The 18,704-nt window shown below is 39.7% G+C and overlaps 2 protein-coding genes across 2 annotated transcripts in view; one reads left to right on the top strand and one right to left on the bottom strand.

Annotated features, from left to right (window-relative positions):
* The window catches only part of gfra1b (gdnf family receptor alpha 1b), a 265,359-nt gene extending 255,565 nt beyond the window's left edge, over positions 1-9,794 (bottom strand). Inside the window, exon 1 of the mRNA XM_051418154.1 lies at positions 9,785-9,794. The gene's annotated coding sequence lies outside the window, so the exon portion shown is untranslated. The remainder of the gene's footprint in view (positions 1-9,784) is intronic.
* nrg3b (neuregulin 3b) overlaps positions 1-18,704 on the top strand; it is a 184,637-nt gene that overhangs the window by 156,910 nt on the left and 9,023 nt on the right. Inside the window, exons 3-7 of the mRNA XM_051418151.1 lie at positions 454-527; positions 6,830-6,856; positions 10,586-10,688; positions 13,147-13,273; positions 18,554-18,663. Coding sequence (XP_051274111.1) covers positions 454-527; positions 6,830-6,856; positions 10,586-10,688; positions 13,147-13,273; positions 18,554-18,663 — 441 coding nt within the window. The remainder of the gene's footprint in view (positions 1-453; positions 528-6,829; positions 6,857-10,585; positions 10,689-13,146; positions 13,274-18,553; positions 18,664-18,704) is intronic.

Below are 18,704 nucleotides of genomic sequence, written 5' to 3'. Positions count from 1 at the left end.
ATATCTGGACTGTGCCAGGACTTTGTTTATATGAGTGTTCACAGCATGGCAGCTTCCCTTCTACTGTAGATCTTGTGTCGCCTGCATCACGCCAAGTACTCACCCATTCCAGTTCCCCATTTCTTCCACTGGGACCTGGCATTCCTGTCACTCATGTGCTATCAGTGTGGCTGCAGGCGCTACTTAGGCCTGCCCAACTATCTTCCACTTCCTCTCTTTCTTCTCACCCCACCTCTCTCGACGGCTTCTGTGTATCTCCCTCCACCACCTCAGTCCTCAGTGAGCACTTAGTTTTTACCATTTTTCGTTCTTCTTCCTAGGTTTCCTGCTCTCAACTTCCCTTATCTGAACGTCTCTTCAGCTGATAGTTCATGCTGTACTTTGGTACTTCTTGCTTGGTTTGTCTTACTTTTAATCTCTAATGTTGTCTATCTTTTTTTCTCTTTCTCCCAGGTGTAAGGAGGGCTACCATGGACTACGCTGTGACCAGTTTGTACCCAAGACAGATGCTATCTTGTCAGACCCAAGTACGCCCTCTTTTCTATTTTTTTATCCTACATTATTAGTGTAGTGATTTGCGACATGAAACCAAATTCATAACAATCATCCTTACATTCATTTTTACAGAACAAGTGTATGTAGTCCTCTGGGCCCTGAGTGTAAAAACTAGTTCATGGGGAAGCCGGGGGGACTAGGGGTTAAAGCACCAACAATCTCAATATCCCTGCTTTGAGTCCAATTTGAGACCTCTGTTGCATGTCTCTTCCTATCCCTTTCTTGCCTCATTTCCTCTCATCATTTACAGTCGACTTATACAGGCATAAAAAAGTAATTTGTATAATCCAAAACTGACTCTCGCATTTTTAGTGCAGAATATAAAGTATGTACATGCTGCCTAAGATTAAAAAAGTGTTGGTGATGTAGAAAGTTAAAAAAAAACAAAAAACAATGACAGCTAAAGTATAAAGTCTAAGAGGTAATTTTACAATATATGTGGTACTGTTGTATATTAAGTAGCGATGATGTGAAGATGTATTGAAGAGAAGTCCGATGACACCGTCTTGATTGTATATAAAAGAGGATATTACAAAAAAGGTACAGTCAGTTAGGCCCGGGAAAGCTCTGTTTAATTTCACTCAAACACAGGATAGAGGTGGTTTCCAAAGATCATAAAAACATTTAAGGTTAGGGGAGGCGGGAAAGGTCAGAGGCCATTAGTAAGGATAAGCCATAAACATTGAGGCCATAGTAAAGAATTAAACACATAGTAAATTTAACCGCATGAAGTACTAAAACTACATATGTTGACAAAATATCCTTTGAATTTATAACAAATGGTAATTTAAATTTATAAGCCTTCAGATACCACAGTACTGTTTTTAATTCATGAGCACACAGATTGAACACTACTTTAGGCTTAATATTTCCATGTTGTGTCATTTTCTTTACCAACATAAATTAATTGGTCATACATTGATTAATAGTGTCATAATGTGGAGAGTTTCATTTGAATAGGACTGCGGCAATTATTAGAGCAATAAAACACAAAATGTGTATCATGAGATGTGTTTCTTCATTGGCTTACATAGTCACAGTGCTACCATGCAGATATCAGAATTAAACCTTGTGCATAAAACTTCCTGTATCTTTTATTACGGTCTTTAATCGTGCTTTGCTTTAGTTTAGCTAAAAGGAAGGAGAGTCTTCAGTTTCCTATTGTTCATGAAAAACAATTCCCCTGGAGTCTTTGAATCCCCATGACAGCTGTGTAGTGTAGTTAAAAAATAAAGTAAAAGTCAGAGGTACAAGGAAGAGAAATTGGAGGCCCCGAGCCTTTCCCAAGAGACTGCAGCTTTACAAATTCACACTGTTTTATGGAGTGACTTGGCTCCTCTGCACCAAGAGTCACAGAGAGAACTTAACTCCTATTGCCTCCTGTTTGATGCCACCAGGCCCGCCGAGAGTCCATTAATGGGGTCACAAGCCAGTGTCACGAAGCATGTTTCATGCTCCCTCGTGGCACCCAGTTTTCACAATAGGATTTATTTTATCTTCTATAGGCAGACATCAATTTTCCCGTGTGTCCAGATCGGAGATTTTTCTGTTGTTCTCTGAGATAAGCTGAATCTTATTGTGTTTTGCACAAAATTGACACCCGCAGAAACAAAAACAGTAGTTTGCAACACATTTACAGTACATTTCATTTATTTAAAATGTATGAGACAATAAGCCTCATAAGGGCAAAATATAAAAGATAGTTTAATGTGTTATATGCATTTTTTATGTGTTATTTTATGTTTTTATGCCTCTACAAATCTGCAGTAAAATATGTTCTATTTTGGCTTTATTTACAAATTTTAAATTTTTATTTCCTGCAGTATATGAGCTTACTGAAAGCCCTTCAACAAAATTCTTCTTCTTCTTCTAAGATCACTATGAATAACTCATTTCTAAATGTAGCAGAATTGAGGCAGAACATTAAAATGTATGGATTTTTTCAGTGGATTAAACATACAATATACCTTTCAGATGACTGGGGGCATACGTTTTTTACTGTCACTAAAGGAAAGCCTATAATAGTTTTATCAGCTTGTGGAAAACACAATACTTCTGAGTAGGAATCTCCCATACAACAGCATTATCTCCTTAGATACAAAACTATATTTGCACTGTTGCTGCTCTTGTTACTGCTGATGTGTTGTTGTTTAAGGCAGTGATTCCCAACCTTTTCATCTCTGTGACCCCTCAAAACAAAGCTATATCTATTAGCAGCCCACCCATCACAGGCAGCATAGTATGTCTACAGGGTGTAAACAATGAACTAGAGTCATTTTACTTCACAGATTGATGTATTTGAATATTTTCTAACATTAAAGCAAAAAAAAACATATATCAAACTTATATAACAAAAAGAAAGAGTAAAAAAATGTGAATGTGTTTAGAGTCCAAAATAGTTGGTGGGGAATAAAAATGTATACAGATAAATATATGGAATAACATTTCCACATCACAGTTATTACTGAATGTACACAGTATTTCAGTTCTATTTTGAGAGAGAGAAAACATGCTGTAGGTGGAAAACTTGCTTGGGTGCTACAGGGAGGTGGATGAGTGTTGGTATGTCATACATATAGCATGCACTTCACAGATGTTTCATTAAATTAGGCTCCATAGTGAACTTTTGCGGCCCAGAATCATCTCTGTCCACCCCCGTTGTATACACCACATATACATATAAATATACAGCCGGCACATGAACAATATGATATTATCTAAAGTTCAGCCTTGCCAGACCTGTCATGAATATAAAATCTCATGGAAAGCAAGGATGAACCTTCGTACTTTTATTATGGTTAAAAAAGTCCAAACACCAATCCTGCATACATGTCTGCTTTTCACTTCTATTGTGTTAAAATTAAAATCAAAGTTGTTCTTCTCTCATTTTTTAACTTTCTCAGTTTTGTTGTGTCATTGTAGATAGATGGATTAGTAAATGGAATAAAAAAAATACTAATAATATCCGTAAAATACATATAATACTATAAATGCTCATTAAAAGATTACAAAATATGTTTCATCCCCAACCTATTTTATGAAAAAAGAAAATCATTGACAGCTGTAGTACAAAACTGTATACCAGTTGTCTTGTTTCGCCCCTCAAAGCATGCACCTGTTCACCACTGAAAACTGTGTTTTGGCCACAATTGTTTAACCACCATAAGAGACAAGTGTACCCTAGAAGATTTGAGAGTGGAATGAAGCCTATTTTGATCTCTGTTGATACAGAGTAATCTAAAATTTACTGAGATTACCAAGGGTTTTGAGGATTATCCTGCTTTCAGAAGCCAAATCATGTAATAACATACACACATACATGGACACACTAACAACAACTACAAGTGGGACAAGCTCCAGTGAAAATCAATTCATCTTGTGTATGTGTGCATATAAGCGACTTGTGTTCGTTTTTTACATGCAGAGTGTAATTCTACATCTTTGTTCATTGACATAGACACAAATCACACCCTGGGGGGAGAAAAGTTTCATCTGCAATGCACACTTTTCTCTACTCATCTTGTTTTTGTTTTTGTTTTTTTTCTTTTTTACTGAAATCAATCTCTGTGCACGTTACAGTCACAAATCATCCATCGTCCCTCATCCTTTGTCGTGGTATTGACTGGCCGCGAAGCAGCCACTCAAAAGAGCAGTCCCACTTTGTCATACACACGTCTTTACAGAGGTAGAAAGAGAAGCTGAGACTGTCACACACATCTAAAAAGCCCAGGGACAAAAGGAAAAAGAGGCGCCCTGCCAGGTACTCCAGCTACACTGCTGTGAACTGAGCTTTGCAAATCAGGTAGGGAAGGTGCTGGGATCTTACATATTGGTGCACAGTGGGGAAGTGGTGGGCTCTTTAATTGGATGCATGGGCGTGTAGGAAGGCTGCAATTTAGTTTATACCTGCTAAAGAACCTGAATGACTTTCTCCCTTAACTGTGAAAGAGTTTAGGGTATGCAACTAATGGTGTTCGGTTGAGCCAGTTGCACCTTAGAGACTACAGAGGTGCTGTTTGGGAGAAGATTGATCAGGGGGAAGAGGGAGTGAGTTGAGGTTTTACCCAGCTGATTTACAAAGAGGAAGAATTTAATTCTAACTTGAACTATTTATCTCTGGTAGATATTAGGCCTGGAGTAAGTAGCTACACAGGATATTTGGTACAATAACACACACACACCGCTCCCCAGTTCCCTGCTCACCCAAGTGAAGAAGGGGATTAAGGATTTGATTCACTCCTGCCATTGTCTCTCCCACTCGCCAGATTGCTGCCTCTTAATCGGACAAAAAGCATCTGACATGATGCACAGGTATACTCCAAGCTTGCTCAAGGCTCCCACAAGACACCATAAGTGAATCCCCGGGGTGCTCTGAGTTGCCAGTGCGAAGGATTGGGCCGCCTGCACATATGATGATGGTGAATGTCTCCAGACACAGCAATTCCAGAGGATGGGATGTGTATCAGTGTTGTAATGACATCATCTGCACAGGCTGTGACAGTCAGGGTGATTTAGAGTTGAAAAGTGTTGGCTGTTGCCATGGGCAATCACAGGGAAAAGCTTGAATGAATAATATAGATCAGGCAACGTCAGTAAGGTGCTGCATTCACTGTAAGTTGTGCCGCAGTGACAGGAAGTGCCTAGTGACACAAGTGTCGACCACACCTTAATCATGCAGGTATATCTCAAACTCTTCCTGGCAAAAACCATATTGCACACCGGCCAAAACTGATTGGCTCTGAACTCTTATAATCATTAGTTTCTGAATTGCTGTGCGACTGACTATGAATCAGTGGGAGCTTATAATAAATGCTGACAAATAATCTTCAGTGCTGCAGGAGATAAAACTGTATAAATGATGAACTTACATTGTGTTCAATAAAAACATGGTGGCACCTGATTCCTCTTTGAATACAAACATGAATTAGATAGTTGATTAATTTAGGGATTTCAGAACAGCTTTTCGGGGTGTTTTCTCATCTCTCCCTTGTTATCACTGTCATCATGAAAATGCTGTGCCTCATTAAGAATCTGCCAGTCAGTCGTAGAGCAAAGGCTTGTATAAAGTTATTTTAACATTTGCAGGTCGAAATGCTCTTTCTCAAAAAGAAACTTTCGCAAAATGTCATAAGTTTGCTAACTGTATTTCAAATTTGATCATTCACATTAAAAAGACCTATTTCCCCAAATCACCCCCCTTAATAGAGAGAGATAACCCTGTGCAATTATTAGAAAATCCATTCATCCGAATGTTCATTTGTCTTTCGCCTATCTGAATCTCACTCCAGTTCTCTGGGGTGTTTTTATTTTTCCTCAAGCTTCTAAACCCACTGACTGACATATTTTCCCATGGTACAATCTAAATGCATCTGGGAACAGATGTTTTTTTTTATACATATATATATATGTGTGTTAGCCACTTTTTTTTTTAGAGTGCCCACAACATAATCTGTCAGAAGCTTGGCAAGCCACATTCTATTTAAAACTCAGACCACCTCTGTCAGAAAAGCAATTACTAGTGAGGGTTTCATTTTAATTTAAATGAGATTACATTACAGTGACATGAAAAAGGGGCACTGTCAGGATGGAAAGAACACGAGTGCTCCTTTTTATCTGCTTCTCCAGCACTGGGATTGGGGGGAAAGACTTAACTGCATGAAGAAAGACTGTGTGTGTGAGCGAGAGAGGGTGTATGTCAAAGTTTGTGTGCAAGAGACAAAGACATACAGACAAGAATGTAACATACTGGATGTCTATGGGTGCGCGCATATTAAAGAGACCAGCTTGTGAATATTGAAAAGCTATGCTTGGAGACAGAGGAGTACAATTACTGCAATGCCTCAGGCTCAAATCAATATAAAAGGCCTGTGCAGAGCAACGTCAGTGACATAAAGCTATATGATATGTCATTTCCAACTTTTATTTTCATGATCCTTCCTCTAATCCTCTCAGCCCCATATCTTTGTTGTTTTCTTTTTTAATTCAAAGCCACTGTGGGCTGTGCAAATTCAAAGTGTTCAGAAAAGTATACCAAGCATCTAGGGCTGGCTGGCTCATTACCTGCTGCACAAGGGAGAGCCATGTCAGAGAAAGCCATCAAACCCATCTTTATGGTCTAGCTGCAGAATCTGTGTCTCCCTAAGGTGAATTCTGAGTAAAATGGAGTCACATCATGTTGTAACTGTTGTATCTTTCTCTCTCTCTCTCTCTCTCTCTCTTTCTGTGTGCCCCTTCCCTTCCTTTTTCTCATGCTACCCGGTCTTGAATGGAACAGCGGATGAACTTGGGATCGAGTTCATGGGTAAGACAACTTTTCATTGACTGCATGAGTAGTGATCTTCCATGTCTCTTACGTCTGTGAAACGCCACATACAAAACACACAATCCAGCACAACAAGGCCACTCACCTTGGAAAATTAATGCGGGCCAGTCGCCATGGAAACACCGTGGTGGTGAATTAGGTGTATTCTGTCTGCATGAAGAACAGTACGAGTGATGTAATGAGAATAGAGCAATAAAGACAGACAGTTCATGCATGAATGTGTGTCTACTTGCCAGCCAAATGTATGTACAGTCAGTTTAGCATCATTTTTTGAAAATGTCACATTATGTAAGGTGTAAACAAAATGTTTGTCTCTGTTTTGAATTACATGTACTTCATTTGGATTTGCCAAATAATTTATTTAAAAGCCTAAGTCTACCAGTGCAATAAGAGGCAATGAAAATACAATATAAACCTCTTTGGAATTCCATAGATATTACTTTAGGTACCCTTTCTACTTCCAGGTGGTTAACAAATCTTTAAAAACCAAATTATCTAGGCTGCTTTCTTTAATAATGACACACTGTTCTTTGTCCAGAGGGAATATACAGTCTTACCCCCCCCCACACACACGGATTCAACCACACTCATGATGTTTTTCATTTTCTCTCTGCCGTCTTCTCCTCGCTCTCTGGCTCCCTTTTGTGCATACATAAAAACCAACATTGCATGCTGTGAAGTTTTCCATTAACATGGCTTCACACACTGCCATCACGTCACACATTTGCTCCAGGAAATAGAAGGGAAGGAAGGAGAAGATGTTCTGAAAGAGAAGCCCGCCCTGCACACAAACATTCCTCAGTTCAGTGATTTTAATCTGGGGACTAAATTAGTTCGAAATGCTACTGCAGGTGGGCGGATGCTTTAGAGAAAATGAGAACAGGATTGATCGATTGATAGCCGGACAGATGACAGACAGAAGGACAGATAGTTTTTTTTGGGGCTCTGAGGTAAGCACTGTGCATCCTCTCTTGCTTATTCATTGTGTTCCATTATGACTTCCTCTTCTGGCTTAGCAATGAATCTTTTGATAGTTGTTATATAAGTCCAATATGTGACAGTCTGAGTCTGAGACAGTCAGTCAGGATGCAACAAAGCTCTGTTTGAAGTGGGATTGAGTGCTCTAAATATGATTTTGTCTTTTGATATTTTTTGCATTCTTCCAGAAGCTGAAGCTCTGTGTCTCTAGTTTGCCTGATATATTTCAGGCTGAATACTCCATTTTGTCATGGATACTTTACCATGGTGTTCATTATAGCATTTCTTTCTGTCATCTGTAGAATGGTTGCTATGGCATAGCTGGCCATATGGGATTGTGTTGTCCTTGTGTCAATATGACATGGCTAAGCCAGTGTAGCTGAGGCTGTTCAGTTTGTCCCGTTTCCGCAATGCTCTTGCATCTAATTTCAAGAATGCCTTGTAGGCATCAGGCATGAAAGGCCTATAATGGTTTTATGTACAGACTCCATGTTGGTTTTTCCTTGCAGCCATTCAGCAGAGCTTTGTAGACAGCTGTTTTTATGTTCAGATTTTGGAAAAGCCTATTTCATCTATCCAAAAGAGGCAGAGGCTTGTCTCAGGTGGTGCTCCACATGAGCACTGATGAATAGCAGGCAAAGGAAGATATCTCCTATATATTTCAAAGATACATCTGACAGAGAGGTCATTTCACTGATGGTAAAGGCCGGAGGGTTTACAAGGCCATAGATATATAGACGTGACACATTACTTCTGCTTTAGAGAGATATTGGCTACTATGTTGGTGACAAATTACTAGGTTAGTCAAGAATCTGTGAGTCAAGAACTTGCTGACACCTCAACCTCTCAGAAGTATTATAATACTAGTATCAAATATGTGATAGGTGCTACTATGCAGAATAGAGCCTGACATATAAGTTTCAGTCAGTGCTGATATTATTATAGCTATTATATCACCATATATGTTGGCAGATACATTTCACTATACAATAATGCGGCAGAAAATGTTAAGATGCATTCGTATTTGTACTTTTTTACCTTAATTTCTCCTAATTTCTCCTAAGAAAGTTAGTATTTTTAGATTACGATATTGATTATGATTCCTGTAAGGTTTACAGAATGAAATTTACTTATATGTTATTTTTAAATTTTCTTTATCCAAGACACAATGTTTGTTATATATGTGTGAATAAAACACAAATCTATGTGCATATATTGAGATATTATCCATTTTTTTATTATCCTCAAATATCAGTATTGGTGATGTTGCTGACAGTAATGCATAATATCAGCCTAAACTAGTAAAGTAAAGCAAAAAAATCTAACCAAAATCATCCACACAGTATTAAATATTGCAATAGTGTGTCACAGCTGGCCACCCCCGCAGCCTTTCTTTGGATTGACTCTATTTTAATTCAAATCCATCCTGCCTCCTTTTCACAGGAGCTGAGAGGGCAGTTTGGACCTCTGATGTGTTTGTGAGTGTGTGTGTGTGTGTGTGTGTGTGTGTGTGTGTGTGTGTGTGTCTGTATATATATCCACACCCATGCCAGAAGCATTCTAATATTAAAAGGTTTCCCCCAGTTTGAACTACACCATACTATCCCCTAAATGTGTTGATGCAGCACTGATGTAATGCAGAGGAGGAACAATGAAAAAAAATAAAAATAAAACATGGTACAAATGGACTGCTTGGTTGCACTCCGGTGTAAGCCTTGAACACAGGAAGCTCTCAAACAGTCCCCGTGCCCTTAAAACAAGAGTTAGAGGAAGTTGATAAACCTGGGCAGACAAGCACGGATGAAGAAGACCTCCCAGGACACTTCTCCGTTGACAGCATCAAAAGCCACAGACAAGCCCTCAAAGGTCATGAACAGGTTTCTCTGATGTTTTTTGCACTGCAGTTGTCAAGGTGGCAAGAACAGACACGGGGGAATTTATAATTTTTTGAGTGATTGAGTAATGTCACACAAGGTTGCGTTCAAGGTCATGAATGCGAGTTGGTCAAAGGAGTGTCTCTGCAACGGATGCCAGTGGATTAGTTACACACCAAGTTGCAGGTTTTAAATTGTGCTCATTTTGTCCACAAGACAATTCGTCGTGATTTTGATAACCCTGTGCATGCATCGTCGTCACCCCGCATGCCATGCACTGCGGTAAGTAGTGCAGCTCCACAATCCAGCTGACAGTCAGACCGATATCTGCTGGGATCAACTGCTACTTGTCCCAGCTGCTTTTGACCTTAAGCCTCCACTGCTGATGTGCAGGAGTCTGACAAGAAGCTCCGGGAGCATTCATTTGCTGCTAATTCCCTGTCGCCATCAGTCTCTGAATGCTGACACACATGCAGTATGTGTACGTACACACTTGGTGTGGCCCATGCTGTGCAGAGAGTCCATTGGTGTTGCCTGCTGGGTTTGTCTGAACGAAATGATTATCACACTTCAGTTAGCACATGTCACTGAGCCCTGCCTGAGTCTGCCATGTCCCTATCCCATGCTCAAACACTGACATTTACTGACAGCAGCATTGGTCGCTTTATGCTAATGCAGATTGTGGGTGGATGTCTGCGTGTGGCTATGTGTGTAAGTCCATCCACCGTTTGTGCGAGTTCTGTATGTTAATTCATGATAAGTTTTTTCCTCTCCATGCTCAATCACAGCCACAAGCCCATATCTGTTGTGTCACAGTAGAATTTCAATGGCCTGAACTGTATTCTCTTCTCCGCAGAGAGTGGTGACACCTACCAGAGGCAGGTGCTGTCCATCTTCAGCATTGCCTCAGGGATCTGTCTTCTTGGAGTGGCATGTATGGCTCTCTACCGCCGCAACAAGTGAGTGATGCCAGCCAGCACCACATTAGTAGAGTATGCCCCCGGCTGTGCAGAAAGAGCACTTTACTATCATGGCATGGAGCCCAATGAAATTCTAAGTGTGAGTCAGCTAGAGGATGTTTTAGCAGGGCATCAAATCTGAATTGTGTAGGATGCATTTGGGAGAGATACTCATGTAAGATTTATTTGTAGAGTGGTTTTAGCATGCAGGTGTGTCACCAAATGCTTCACACGAAACAAAATATACAGATAAGGCAAGAGTAAGTTCAAAAACATTAGACCCTAAGCATGCATGTACATGTGCGTTACTGAATAAGACGGTACTAGGCTGCACGAATGCAGCCTGCCAAAGTCAATTACTCACTGCACGGGATAAGAAAGAAAAGGAATGTAGACAAAGAAAAGTAATGCAGGATGCTGGGTATAATGTAGGTTGTGTTGATTAAATTGGTCTTGATAAACAAAAATAGGTTTTATTTTTACTACTTTAGTGCTCTAAATAGTGCAGTGTCAATCAGTGTGACCAAAGAGTCCTAGCTCAACGGTAGAATTAATGTACCGCAAATTATCCGAACCCAGAGTCCTTGTTACATTGAACCTCTTTTGCCCAAATGTTGTTTGACAGTGTAACTTAGATAGATCGCTTCTCCTGCTGATACCTGAAATTACATTTGTATCAGTACTTCACAGAGAAGATTTACCACAGGCAAAGTTGATAGTGTTTGAATACTAAAGAGGAGTTCTAGATAAGAGAGGTACATTTTTAAAGACCCAGAGAAAGAAAAATCAAAGCCTAGTTAATTATGTGGTCGAAATGTTTGTAATTAGGCAGGATATGGAAGCTAAATATGTACCAGCAGTTGCTGATTATCATGGATTGGACTATGAAATTAACTTTATCCAGTAATAAATACAGTATGATGTAGTGAGCTATATAATAATTGAGCATGCCTGAAGCCAATTAATATATTTTACTGCTTTCACTGTTACATGCTGTTCTTTTAGTAATTAGTTTTTTTTCTGAGCACCAGGTTTGATAAGTAAGTTGTAGTCCATTTTGTTTTTCTTTTTAACCACTTTAGTCATATGCTTCTTAAATTTTAACTTTGTCCTTTACTCAGGAAACATTTAACAGACCTCAGCTGCAGAGAGAATTTAGCAACCTAGTATTTAAAAATGAACATTTAATGGTGAATTAAACATTTAATCCAAAAGTCTTAAGCATCAATTAATTTTTAATCCAATCAAAGTTTAATCCAAACTGAAGGAACACTCTCATATTTTATATTTAGCATAGCTAAAAGATGCCATTTTACTTTTCTTTCTCACATTAACATACATTGTTCTTAAGAGCTTTTTTATGGTAAAGATTGTAACAGATTGGAAGCAATGATATTCCATAGGTGAAAAACATTAAAGCAATTTATGAAGCAGGAAAACTGAACGGTCTGCTTGCGCATGGATAAACCAATCCCTACCCAACAGTCAGTGTGACATGTTCACTTCACAGTCTACGATTATACACACAGCACATTATCTATACATTAAAACATTTTACCAACCAGAACATTTTCCCTCATAGTCTCCATCTGTAAAGTAAGGGTCCAAACTCTAGAGGTTTTTTTGGAAATCTTTCTTTCTTTTCCTAGAATATTATCACAAAGGCATGTAATGGACGTTTCACGGCACATTACCTTGATTCAATTTTCACTTGTGCAAGACATCTTCTCTCCTAATGCTATTTTTGTAGCCGGTTTGAGTGTTATTTCACCTCCATCAAACCTTCAGTTACAGCTTTAGAAAAAAATCCCACATTTGAGTTGCAAATTGACTGGTGCTCATTTTGTCACTTTGACCTTTCAAGGCGCTCATACATTTACAACGTTTGACTAATGTTTTCAGATCTCATGAACAAATCAAAAATCCATAACTGTCTTTTCTTTGTGAGGTAATAAAAATAGTATATTTGCTCATTGTCACATTTCCAATATACACACCTGTCTGCAATAGGTAGTTGTAAAGGGAAAGCCTTCCAGAGAGAGGTGACAGAGCTTATGTGTGATGTATGTGCCTGCTTTTTAGACACAAACCGTAAAGTGTGTGTCAGAAATAAAGGGTAACGGGTCAATAAATATGATCACCTACCTTGCTGTACATGAATGTATAAAGAGCTGCCAAGTGGGTCATAGAAATCAATGACTGGACTAAAAACTGTTATCAGAGTGTGTTATCATTAGTGAGAATGCAGGAAATACCCTGACCACAGCAAACAGCAAAAAGAGCCAGGCACTTTATAGTGAAGTATACCACCATGGTCATCTTTCTCTCTCATGGACATATTTTTTTTTTAATTACAGTCTGTATTGTGAGCAAACCATCTCTCATTCTGGATTATCCTCTTTATTAGTCGTGATATTACATTTCCTCTCTTTCTCACTGCACCTGCTTTCCTCCACAGAAGACACAGGGAAAAACTCCAGGCTCATTTCTCTGACAGCCGCAGCCTGAGGGACTGCAGTGTCAACGCCTCTGGCCTCATGTCCAAATCTACTCCCAGGCTTCAATACAGCCTTCAACTCCAAAAGGTAAGTCCCAAAAACCTATTATTGATTTATTTCCAGTCATACTTTTATCATCATTATGCTAAATTCCATTTTAATATGTATAGTATTTCTCTACAGAACAGAGTGCTCGACAGGATGATGTATGATGTATCTTAACAATCTCTATAGTGGCTGAAGCTTTTTGTTCACACTCATATCTGATGTGGGCTGAGAGACAGTGCAGAGTTATAGTTTAAAATAAATGCATGTGCTATAGAGGAAAAATCTGCTTGTCATGTTCACAGTGACAGATTCCTGTGACAAACTACAGATTGGAAATTCTAATCTGTGGCGTGTCAGAGACCCTGAACTCACCATGCAAGCACAGCAACAATACTGTACAGTAGGCAAATAATGCCAAAACTGTATGTTGCTGGTGCATTCACTTGCTGATCTTTAAATTTTGTTTTTTGCAAATGGAACTGCCTTCTAGTGGCTTTTCTTTTTTATTGCATTTTTGGGGCAGAGTTTTCCAATTGCAGCATGATGGAGAGGTTTATGCAAAATGGAACACTCAGAATAGAAAAGAAAAGCAAAGCTATGTGATTAAATTATTGATTAACGAGGATACGGCACAAGCCAAAAGAGAAAAAATCTAATTTGGGCAGCTATTCCTAGCAATAAAAAAATCACAAAGACAAACTCCTGGTTGAGAAAAAAGAAATGGCAGGGGATAGACATAAAAGAAAAAAGTAGCTTAAATTGAATTACAAGCTACCACGGCCTGCAGAGGCAGACACTGCGGGAGAGAGAACTGACCCAGACATTCATAGCAGAGCAGGTGGAGGACATAGATGGCACTGATACAGCTGATGCCTCCACTGAATCCCGAGGTAATTGCAGCCTAATGCACACTTGTGAAGGTCTCATCAAAAGAGTGCAATCGCCATAATGCATTAGCACTTTCCTGAATGCACCCTCTTCGTTTGGTGTCTGAAAAAAGGGTTTACATATTGTATTCATTTATTATTTTCACTCTTAATACGATTATCTTATTGTTATTTAATTTGCTCAGTGTGCAGCCCTCTTCCATTGTTTGAGGAAGTTATACATAACGTTATTTTGATATCATATACCTGTGCTATTGTGCAGCTGTGGAAATATCCAGGTGTTACTGACCCTGAAATTGCAAGCCCATAAATAAATCCTTCACATCTTCTGCAATTTGCATGACTCTCACTTAAAATATGCATGTGTAAAGGTATGACAAACAACAGGGTGGTATGCCTGTTGGATAATGTTTGTTTTAGACACAATTGTATTTGTTGGTGCCTAAAATTCCTCATTCAGGTTCAGCCTTGTTCTGTCATTTCTGTGTTAGTACTTTGCCAAATGTAGCCTGCGCTGAGGCTCTTTAATAATGCAATAGTGTCTAGTGTCACACACTGAAATAAACACCCCTCAAGCCTAGCCCCACCCACGGAACTGCAGTTGGCACAATCTGAAAGCTTTTTGAGGGTGTCATTGGAAATTTAGGCTTTGAGCGGTTGACAGCTAAGACGCTGTACAACATTTGATGTAAATGTTGTAGCTGTTAAGTAGCTGTGTTTAAGTCAAATAAAAATTAAATATCAATATTCCAGAACGCAGCACATGATTTCACCATTGCACTGACAAATTCATAACTCTCTGCACAAAAATCTTATTAATGTAAGCACATCGGAGCCCCATTTAACATATTTCAGTCAGATGCAGGCCTATTGTCCATAGCACAATAGCAGGCTATTATATTAACACCATGACTGTGAGAATGTGGTGACAGGAATGTATGAGGGCTCAGCATGTAGTGAAGCCCTGTTTCCAGCCACAAAATGCTCTCAGAGCTGGACACAAGGAGGAAGCTGGGAGGAAGGCAAAGACAAAAATAAAAGGCAGTAATAACACAACAACACAGAAACAGGAGCTATAATAGAACAGTGTGAAGGAAGCTTAAGGTGGGATGTGAAAGATCACTGGCTATGAGCACCCAGGAGGGGGCATGAGCTGAACAGACCAAGGAAAGATTAACAAGTGAAACCTATTTTTCCACAGATTTGACACAGCGACCCCAGACCACTGCTTCTCTCCACCCACTCCCTCAACTTGCAAGCATCTAGGGAGAGGACATGTGCTGTGGGTGGTGCAGTTGTACAAGTTCTGAGCTTTTTTTTAAAGGATAAGTAAAAAAAAATGGAAAATACTGCACACAACAGAAGAGAGCAGAGTGTTCTTCAAGAGGTTCAATACATTTAGTGTATGCTGTATAATTACTCAATATCAACACACAGTGGTTTCCAGGCAGTAGGGTGGAGAATGAGTGCAGTGAGCTGGAAACAAAAGACTTGCTCTGTGGAGGCAGGTGCATAGGGCAGGATGAAGGCCATTTTGGTCAGCGTCTTCTATACCACATCTATGATAAACTGGTGCACCACTCCAGTGTCTTCACCCTCCCTAAAAAAATATGTCAACTCCATGAACTCAGGCGAACTCAGAACAAGACATTTTCCCTCAAGGTGTGCTAGCAATGCAAAGACTTACACGGTTTATGCTGACATCATTGTTACACTGATTTCTGCTGCAATGCAAGTCTGAGCCTACTAAGAACTGAGAAGTTACTAAACCCATGGGACCTTTTTAATATATGCACCTGGGCACCTGCCCTGCCTCTATACTATGTTTACTTTACAGCCCTGAACTATTAAATCTAACTTCTCTGTGCATCTGCCCTGGCACATGCAGCATTTGTACATATTTCTCTGTTTTCTCCATCTGCAATTGTAAATATATGCATATTTACACATCTGGAAACATTCCTGTGCATATGTTCTCTCCATCTGTAATAATGAGTTTTGATAGCCATGTGAATTGCACACGCTCCTGCACTTATCTGTAAATGTGTGACTTGTTTGAAGACACTTTTAAGGGAATGGAAACCAAAAGAGAGAAGGAAATGTAATTGCGTAGTTAAACACCTCCCAGCCCCTCTGAGAGTTGAATCAACACCTCTCTGGCAATAGAATTGTGTCTCAAATAAAAAGAGATAGGGTATACGCCCATGAGACGCACTGCACTTTGAAACAGACATGCACCAACATGAAGGAATAGGGGCACACAGACAGGGAAGACAAGACACAAAAACTCAATTCCCAACAGCCGGAAGCCTGGTGTGGTGGTAACTAACTAGTCTAGCCTTAGTCTAAGAAGAGCCTGAGTCGACCTTAGGAATGAGCCAAAGCTGCATGCTGCATGAATACTTCATGGGGATAGAGAATGGTAAGGGCCACAGAACAGAGCCTTGTGCACCAAAATCCACAGAAATATGACTTCAGAATATTTCCAATAGAGCTCTGGTGGGGGCCACAAGGCTGTGTTTTCTTACACCAAAGTCAATTTTACAATACTTTGAGGTCATAATGTTCTCACAGATATTGTGTCTTCTTTCTACAAGACATACGATACTCTGCAGAAGTAGGTAGCTAAGCAGAGGATCATCAACCAATTTTGAGTGAAATTTTGTTTAATTCAAATATCTGAAACACCAGCTGAAAGGTTTAAATAAGCAGGTGTTGGACACAGTCAGTGTCAGTTAGTTAAAAAATGTGTTAAACAAACTGACATTCATGTGTATGAATGTGTGTCTCTTGAAGTTGTGTTTTTTATTCTAGCCTCATTAAAAAAACAGAAAGCACATTGTCATCAGAGAATTAACCAAGGTGCCAGCATGAAACGGAAAATAAAGGAAGAATATTAGCCACTTGTTCAGCAAGTGTTGTGACAGCAGTGGGGATGATATGAAAGCTTCTGTAGGTGTCACCATGATTAATAAAAACAGAGGTCAATGCAGCAAGAAAATTAATAATGTTGTCAGCAGTTACAAACTCTATGCTAATGTGCATGTCGGTGAATAATTCTAAAACAAGTGATTAACATTTTGATATCAGGTAGAGACAAAATTGTGTTTGCTATCAAGAATGGTCACGTCTTGGCTCAGAGACACAGTTTGAGGAGTGAGCTACATCTGGTGGTGTTTTGAGCAGCTGCTGGTCCAAGGATTGTCCTTCATGAAGAATGGTCAAACATCCCATTATGCACAGTTCAGGACCTGTGATTTGATGGTAATCCAAGGAGGATCAGGCTGCTCTGAATGCATAGCTTTTCCTCTCTCCTTGTTATGTAGTTGATAGTCAACATATTGATAGATTTTTTTCTGTTATTCCATCAGGCTCCTGTATTTTGCCTTTACCTCCCCTTGAAAAAAATCCACATTGCCTTGTGTTTATCCAAGGCTTTCACAAGTGGCATAAAACAAGGCAAAAGTGAGATAGGGGAGAACAAGTGAAATGGGTTATGCCATGCAGGTCTGCCATTGTCTGCCACAAGCTATTTATTTTATCCCCTGACATAGATATCATCCTCCAGGAAAGTTTGCCATGGCAATTGTTCCAGAAAGCGAGACGTTCTGCACCCGCAGGGTATACAAGAGGGTGGCCAAAATGATCCTGTTTTCTTGCACAACTATTGAATAGCAGTAACAGCTCCCTCTGGGAGTCAGGGGTGTAAGGGAGAAAAAGAGGCTTATCAGGCATGAGAACCCTGAACCAGCTAGCTCTAAGTCACATGCAATTGCTTTAATGATGTACAATCAGACAGAGAGAACGGGCAGAGCACGAAGTACTGTAACTGGAATAACAGAATTATCTCATGACTTAGTGTTTCACAGGAGGGTTCTTGGGGCATTCGTGGTCGCTGTGCCAGAGCTCTGTCTGGGGCCTCTTGTAAGATAATGGTGTTCATTTTGATAAAAAATAAAGGGAAAGAATTGAGGGGGGAACTTCTTTAGGAAGCCATTAATGTAATCTTGTGTGGGATTAATTCTGTAGTGCAGCGGGAGTGCTGTAAGGGCCATGGTGGAGTTTATTCACAAAGCGTCCCCTCCTAATCTGCAGTTTAAAATGTAAAGTGTAATTAAAGACACTCTGCCTGACTAAGGGGGGGATACATCAGTGAGAGAACATCCTCAACCTGTCTGGGGACTTCAGTCTAAGTGGGGACTTGCTGCTAAGCCACAAACAGTATCCCAAGCATTATGTATTATACCATGCGTTTATTTTTGCTGTTGACTTACATAATCACTTACACCTGAAGGTCTCAGTTTTTATCTTGATTATAACATATAAATCCAAGCTAAACTATAACTCTTGCACAGCATGATGATATGTTCCGAAGATACAATTACAATGTTTTCCCACTTACTGTATGTACTACTCTTCCTCATTTTTGCAGAGCTGCAGTTCTCATGGATCATCTGTTAAGAGTGGCAGCGTGGCACCAGGCACATCAACAGCAGCCCCACCAATTCTCAGCAGAGCGCTGTCTAAAGGGAAACGCTTCAGGTGAGAATGTGACATCTTCCTTTTTCCTGCCCTGTTTCATG

The sequence above is a fragment of the Dicentrarchus labrax genome, unplaced genomic scaffold, assembly GCF_905237075.1.
Source record: "Dicentrarchus labrax unplaced genomic scaffold, dlabrax2021, whole genome shotgun sequence".
Lineage (NCBI taxonomy): Eukaryota > Metazoa > Chordata > Actinopteri > Moronidae > Dicentrarchus > Dicentrarchus labrax.
The sequence above is the reverse complement of the archived record's forward strand: the minus strand, read 5'-3'. Positions and strand labels throughout refer to the sequence as shown.